At 38.0% G+C, this 7646-nt stretch overlaps 1 protein-coding gene across 1 annotated transcript; it reads right to left on the bottom strand.

Annotated features, from left to right (window-relative positions):
- Positions 1 to 2985: 2985 nt before the first annotated feature.
- LOC130961808 (pentatricopeptide repeat-containing protein At3g12770-like) lies at positions 2986 to 6968 on the bottom strand. The gene is made up of 2 exons (XM_057887823.1): positions 6703 to 6968; positions 2986 to 6205 (listed from the first exon to the last, which is right to left on the bottom strand). Exon 2 carries the CDS (start codon positions 5917 to 5919, stop codon positions 3397 to 3399), a length of 2523 nt encoding a protein of 840 aa, XP_057743806.1. The 5' UTR covers positions 5920 to 6205; positions 6703 to 6968; the 3' UTR covers positions 2986 to 3396.
- Between the last annotated feature and the right edge of the window lie 678 nt (positions 6969 to 7646).

The raw sequence follows: 7646 nt of genomic DNA, 5'->3' as shown, positions 1-7646 counted from the left end.
TCAGAGTTCAGAATGAGGCTGCTTCTTCTTCTCCAACGCTTGAGAGTAGAGACTAGAGATGGAGTCACGGTCACGGAGAGAGGTAGAGAGCAAATCAGCAAAGTTTTTTCTTCTCCGACGCTTGAGGAAACTTGCCGTCCTCCACCTGAGAACAGATCTTCTTTTTCTCCTCCTCTGTGTGAGCCCGTCTTCTTCTTCTGCCAAGATAAAAGGTGAGGAAGGTTGAAGTAGAATGGAATGAAAGAGCATGAAATTTGGACCGAGGTAGTAGCAACAACTTCGATTTCTCACTACAGCAACATCAACAACAGCCCTAGTATCAACAACATGAAATAACCACAGTAACAATGGCAGCGAATCTAATAGCCTACGAGGGTTTAAAACTGAGCAAAGACAAAAAGGGACATCAAGCAGGATAGGATAGAGTCAATAATAGAGCTTTATGGCAAGACAAGACAGAACAAGATTAGTCTTACCAAAGAAAATAAAGAGATGGAGCATCGGCAGCTCTGGTGATCCTCACCGACAAGGACAGAACCGGCAGAAGCAAAGCGAAGCTAGAGCAAACTTGTAGAGTTTCTGGCAATGGCTTTCGGCGACATCAGCGCGGTTCCCGGTGACCAGAGGCGTGGTGGCACAGCCTACAATAATGGCAGAGGTGTACCAGCTCCCCCCTCCTCACGAGACTCTCCTCTCTCTGGCCATTGTGTTTCTCTCTCATCTGCGAGCTCCTCTCTCTCTCTCTCTCTCTCTCTCTCTCTCTCTCTCTTACTCTCTCTCTCTCTCTTAGAAGCCCCATACTTGTAGCAGGGACGGTCTCCAGGGGTGAGAGCGAGGACGGCGGGACAGCACCTCCTCTCTCGCGCTTCTTCCTTTCTCCTTTCCCGATTCCCTGTTTTGATCTCCTTCTCCCTCTCCCTTCTTGATCTGCGATAATGACGGCGACGGCGACTCTCAGCCCCGCTGGCGTCGTCCCTTCCTCCCCTCTCTTCTTCCCGATCTTCACTCTCTCTGCTTCTCTTGTGTGTGCATGTAGCATGTGAGGTAAGAGTTGAGAGTGTGTGAGTTAATTTTAAAATTAGGGTTAGATTTGGAAAAAGAGAAGTAAGGGTAGTTTAGTAATTTTAATAAAAATAGGAGATAGAGTAGTAATTAAAAATCAAAATTAATTATTTTTGAAAATACCATTTATTTATAAACTCATCAATTAGTTTTAAATAGCTATTCTAATTTAAAAAAAATAAAAATAATTTAATTAATTTCCTTAGTTCATAAAAGTAAATTTAAATATCTTTAATAAAATTATTTCTATGATAAAAAATTTAATTTAATAAAATAAAACATAACTCATTCATAATTTAAATTTTTTGAAAATAAGAGGTGTTACAATATTTACTTTTGTAATTTTTTATCTATTATTTTCATCATGAAATTATGAATTTGTGTTTGCTAATAACAATCGCATCAATATTACTAAAACCTAATTAGCATAATTAATTTATCACATTACTTCAGCTCAATTAGTTTGACACATTAGTTATACAATGTGATTAGATAAAACAAAATTTAAAAGAAAAAAAGAGAAATCACTTGCCTATTTAGTATTAGAAAAAGATAGAGTACTAACTTCAAATTCAGTTACAGATTTAAATATAATTTGTTTTTCTCATGATTAGGTGATTATGTTAATATGGGTAAAGCAGCATTACTGATACATTTTATGATCTATATTGCTTAAACTAAAATGTTTGTGGTTCTTTTTCCTATGCTATTCAAGTGCATTCTTATTCTAGTTGAGTTTGTCAATATTTTAACTGTTAGCATTGCCAATTCATTTGATTATGTATGCCAAGATGACACTGCAAGCTGCTGCTAGTACTGAATTATTAGAAGAAATCTTATTAGCCAAAAGTGTAGTAAGTATAGGGGAGCCGAGGTTAGGGAGCAAGATTGTGAGAATATGATTAGTGAATTGGAGTTAATTCTCTATAGTCTTTCTTTCTTTGTTGTTGATTTAATTTTCAATAGAGGTTGCACTGGAATTGGATATTAATGTCCCTTGCCTGGATAGAATTGCTTGCTTCGATGATATAAAATCGGATTATAACTATTTTCTTTTATCTTCTTACGGCTTCGTGAAAGAATTGCCGAGAAAACACTGAATTCTTGTGAAGATTTCTTTTTTCGGAGGTATGTTTCTTCTAGATGGAATTTTAAGTCTACTATTGCAGATTAACACTCTTGCAGCTGAGAAGTTATACTCACTTGCTGGAGATTGGGCACGCTTAGGCCTTGATACATTGTTCTTTGATATATGCCGTGAGACAGGAACCATTGGTCGGACATTAGCACTTAAGTTGGTATGGAAAAACAAACACATGCATGTGGGTTTTATGCAACGAAACTATTTGAGAAGTTTATTGGTGAGTTATTGTGGTCTCTTGTTTTTGACAGGAAAATATTCAGATGAGCCAAGTCCAAGTGATGAGTGGTTTAAGCAAGGGAAAATGGTAACTATTATTTGTTTTTCATCCATTCCTTAGACTTCTTTTGTTTGAAGGATGTAGTAATATTTCAATGACTTATTATTAGACATGGACACATATTTTATGATAGGGGTAGACAAACTAGATTATAGGCTAGTTAGTCATATTGGGTCGTCGATGGTGAGCAACCAGAGCCATTTGTGCGCTGGCTAGGACGAGTGCACCTCTAGAATGCATATCGTTAAAGAGCTTCTTTGCCTCAACAAGATCACAGGCCTTACAATACCCATGTAACAATACATTATAGGTATACTCATTAGGTAGTAACCCTTTCTGAATCATCTCAAACCACAACTTCCTTCCTTCACCAAGATGTTGCTTCTTGCAGAAGCCTTTGATTACTATTTTGTACATGACTCTATCTGGGAAATACCCTCTATCCTTGACATCAATGAAAACCTGAAATACCTCAGAATTGTTCTTTCAAGAGTCCATCAGGACTCATGCCATTCCCTAGAACATGCCTAAGAAGTTCGTATCCCTTCGAAACCTTGTCTTGCATAATACCTGTACCAGCTATCCAACAGTCTCAACATTAATGTCAGCCACAACACCAGATTCCAACATATGCTCATACAATGTCCAAATCAGATCAGTCCTCCCCACCTTCAAACAACCCAACCAAATACTAATTGAATAATGTCATTTGAGCATGTAAAAATTAGTATTCAATTGGCACACAACACAAGCCAAACGAGAGGGAGACAGGGAAAAAGAAAAGAAAGGAGAAAGGTTTGAGTATTGGAACGAAGAGTGGAAATGGCGCTAAAATCTAAGGTTGATGGAATGAGTTTTGGACATCAAATAAGATGTTCTTGTAAAAAATAACTTAATTCTCAGCATGTCCTCATCACCAGTAATCATTACAGGAGCATTGGCCATTAACAAAGTGATGGAAACGATTAGCATCCCTTACAATAATTTCCCTCTTAACTATTCTTGATATGTATTTGGTAACATTATGACAATCAACACAGACACGAAGGTTTTTTGTGATCCTAATCAAGCTTCCATATGGTGTGCTCAAAAGACCAAATGCAATAGCTAATCTCTCACTATGCCCCCAAAGCAACTTAACCTTCATTTCCTCATTCACATCACGGAGCACACAACTAGTATCAGGAACATAGCCACAAGCCTCCACCTCAATCCTCAAGTTTTCCAACAATTGATGAATATCTTCCCACTTAGGATGTGAATCATCACCAGCAAAAAATGTGTGAAGTTCATTTCCTACTTCAATCAAACTATAAGCAGGTGTTTTCTTCAGTCCCCTTGTCCTCATGAGGCCTCTTATGTGATTCACTGCGTCCCATCGTCTTGCTTCGGCATATATGTTTGATAACATGACATAAATTCCAGAGTTTAAATCATTTAAAGAAAGTAATCTATCTGCCATTTGTATCCCCATATTGATATTCTTATGAGTTCTGCAACCACTGAGCAAAGCTTCAAGCACATCAGTGCTTGGTTCGAAAGGCATTTGTTTCACCAATGTGTCTGCTTCCTCGAGATGGCCTGCTCGACTAAGAAGATCAACGAGGCAAGCATAGTGTTTGTCACTAGGCTTGATGCCATGATCTCTTTCCATACTGTGGAACAAAGTTTTACCTTCTTCAACAAGGCCTGAGTGACTGCAAGCCGTTAGGAGTGAAATAAATGTAGTTTGATTTGGTTTGACTCCCTCCTCTATCATTCTGCCAAAGACACCAAGAGCTTGATGTCCATAGCCATGCATTCCATAACCCATAATCATTGAGTTGCACAATATACTATCTTTAAAAGGGAATCCGTTGTTGAATAATTTCTTAGCTGAGTGGATTTTTCCACACTTGGCATACATATCTATCAAAGCTGATATATTAATTGCATCAGGGGTGTAACCATGTCGGATAAAATGAGCATGGATGCTCCTACCTTTCTTGAGAGATCCTAGGTGAGTGCAACAATGTACTAGACTAACAAGAGTCACAGAATTGGCAGCCACATTTTCTTCTTGCATCTGACAAAACAATTTCAGCGCATCCTCTGCATAGCCATTTTGGGATAAACCTACCAGCAAAGCAGTCCAAGTAATTACATTCCTTATATCCATTCTTCTGAAAACAGTAACTGCCTGCTTTGTGGCACCACATTTACAATACATGTCAACAATTGCAGTGGACAAAACTAGATTCGGTTCAAATCCTTTTCTAATGATATATGAATGGATGGATTTTCCACTTCTCAGGTTAGATGTAAGACAACATCCCTGAATAAGGCTCACTAAGGTTCCTGAATCAAACCCAGCACCAATTTGAACTAGTCTGCTAAAAAGAGCAAAAGATTCATGTACCATACCATTTTGAACATATCCTGAAATCATAGCATTCCATGAAACCAAAGTTCTACTGCACATACTATTGAAAACCAACGAAGCACTATTAGTTTCACCTATCTTACTATACATGTCAACTAAAGAAGTCAGCACAAACACATCGTTGCCCATGCCACACACAAGGACACAACTGTGAAGACATCTTCCAAATTTTCTTAGTCCACTTTCTCCACACACCTTGAGTAAGCTTGCCATTGTCACACGACTCGGCCTTATTCCGCAATTAATCATCTCAAGGAACATCCGAATCGCCTCGGTAAAGCACTGCCACTGCACATAACCCCCGATCATTGAGTTCCAACAAACAACATCTCTTTCGGGCATCTCATCAAAGACTGCTCTAGCATCACCAAGTTTCCCAAACTTCACCCAGAAATTTATAACCGAACTCCCCACATTTGGATGCAAATGTAATCCCTCTGCAACAGCATCCCTAACAACTTCCATCCCCATCTGAAAATCCAACAAACTGGTGCAGGCCTTGAGAGCAAACATACAAGTATAACTGTTGATATCTATATGACAAGACCCCATCATTTTAAACAAAATAGGAACCTCCTTACACTGTTGGTTTCTTAAATACCCAGCCATCATGGCATTACAAAGAAAGGTTTCCGGGTGAGAACATTGATCGAACACCTTGCGGGCAATGCCAAAGAAACCCAAACCAGAGTATGCCTTGATAAGTTTTACAACTAGAAAGCTTTCATTGTACACACCATTGATAATGATCTGAGCGTGGATGGACTTAACATGGAAAAGGGTGTTAGAGAATTGATGCAACAATGAGGAGAATCTGAAGAAAATGGAAGGAGGTGATTGGTTGAATGAGGCATATTGAAGATGACGAGAAGCATTGTGAATAAGCTTGGAGGGTATCATGGGCTTGGCAATTGCATGTGTGAGGTGAATATATGATAAAGGCACAAACCATGCATATGAGAAGGTAGCGATATTGAATTCTAGAGCTGTGTTTTGGCCAACCAGTTTATACATGATACATTTAGGAGAGTGGCAAGGTTACTGCTCATGTTCTTTGTCTTATCCATTTCTATCCTTAGATAAAAGCTTCTCTTTTTGGTGTGTGTCACTATATCCTTCTTCCGGATGTTTTTTTTTTTCCTTTACTATAGCTATAGGATATTAGGAATTGGCCTCATCTGGCAGCATGTGCTTTAAATAATGGCATTGGAAAGTCACCAAATATGGTGAAAGCTCGAATTCCCCAATGTCTTACAGCGTGCTGGTGATAGATGGAAATTTCAGAAGTGAATTAAAGTACCTGTTAGTTCAAAGGGATTAAATGTCAATTTTGATAATCAAAGAAGTGTGTTTGAAAATTGGACAATCTATTGTTGAAAATCTTCTCCTCTACATATGTGTCATTGATGTAAAGCTTACCTATAAAAAGCGGTGATCACTCGACAGAAGGACAATTTTTTTAGGGAAAGAATCCAATTTATCACTTCTTTCCTATTACCTATTTTAATGCATCAAATATTTTTCATTTACTCAAGCATCACCATTATCAAACGCAAACACTTCATTGTCATTCACACTCTTTCATTTACCCAAGCATCAGCATTATCACACACAAACACTTCATTGTCATTCACATAGTCACAACTTATATTGGGAATACATAAAAATCGTCTCTAGTACAAGTTAAATCCACAAACATTACAGAAAATAAATAAAATATGAAAGAATGGACAGGTTCTGTGTGACTTGCACAATATCACATCATCATAAGAAAAAGAATAAAGAAGGAAGCAGTACCTGACAAAACAGTGGAAGAAGAGAATAGGAGCACAGAAAAGGGATGAAAAGGGGGCACAACTTCACCGTTGGTTACCGTCTGCTGCCAACATCTATGACTTTGTCTATTTCATCTAAGCTGCCCTTGGACATGAGGTTGCTGTCTTCCATCTCGGTGTGTTGCCAAAAAATCTACGTGAATGAACCATGGTGGAGGCAAGTCTTCATGGAGCAATCGTTCATCATTCTTTCTCATTCTCAAATTCTCTCTCCCCTAGTTATTAGTGATGTATGTATGACTTAAATTAAAAACATGAGCACACAAAACCTTTGATATATAATTTTTTTTTACTCGTTTCGGGCAATCATGACTAAAATAGCAGGCCCACTACAACACTCCAAAACAACAATGCAGCATATTCCCTCTTTTTTTTTTTCCCTTTATTCATTTGTTTAGAAACCATGAATGGAAAGGAACCACCTAACTTCAAAGATTATGTCATGATGGTTTTAGTGGCTAAGAGAAGGGAGATTGAATCTTAGCCCCTTTTTTGCTTGATTGATCTTTTTAGTCTTTGAGGAGACTTTTCTGTTTTTGTCTCGTCCCTAACTACGAGACTTTTTATTTTGTTTCGTCACTTGACACGAGATATTTTTTGTTTTCTCTCCTGTGCAGTAGAAACAGAAATAGAGTAGTAGAGAAAGAAGATTACACCCAGATATATCCTGGTTCAGCCGCTAAATGCAATGCAGCCTACATCCAGTCTCCATCACAACTATGATGGAATTTCACTATAATTATCCTGATTACAAACTGTAAAGTGCTAACCCAACTTACAAGAGAATTCCCACAGAATCATGAAATACAACATAAACGTACAAAGGAACTCTAAGACATCTATGGCTTTTTCTTTTAATTTTGCACTTTCTGCCTTTTTCCGCTCTATGGTTTTTTCATACAAACC

This window comes from Arachis stenosperma, chromosome 2 (genome assembly GCF_014773155.1).
Source record: "Arachis stenosperma cultivar V10309 chromosome 2, arast.V10309.gnm1.PFL2, whole genome shotgun sequence".
Classification (NCBI taxonomy): Eukaryota; Viridiplantae; Streptophyta; class Magnoliopsida; order Fabales; family Fabaceae; genus Arachis; species Arachis stenosperma.
The sequence above is the reverse complement of the archived record's forward strand: the minus strand, read 5'-3'. Positions and strand labels throughout refer to the sequence as shown.

Bases quoted from the DNA above. Each gene is read 5' to 3' on its own strand.
- LOC130961808 (XM_057887823.1), bottom strand. From the start codon at position 5,919: ATGTATAAACTGGTTGGCCAAAACACAGCTCTAGAATTCAATATCGCT.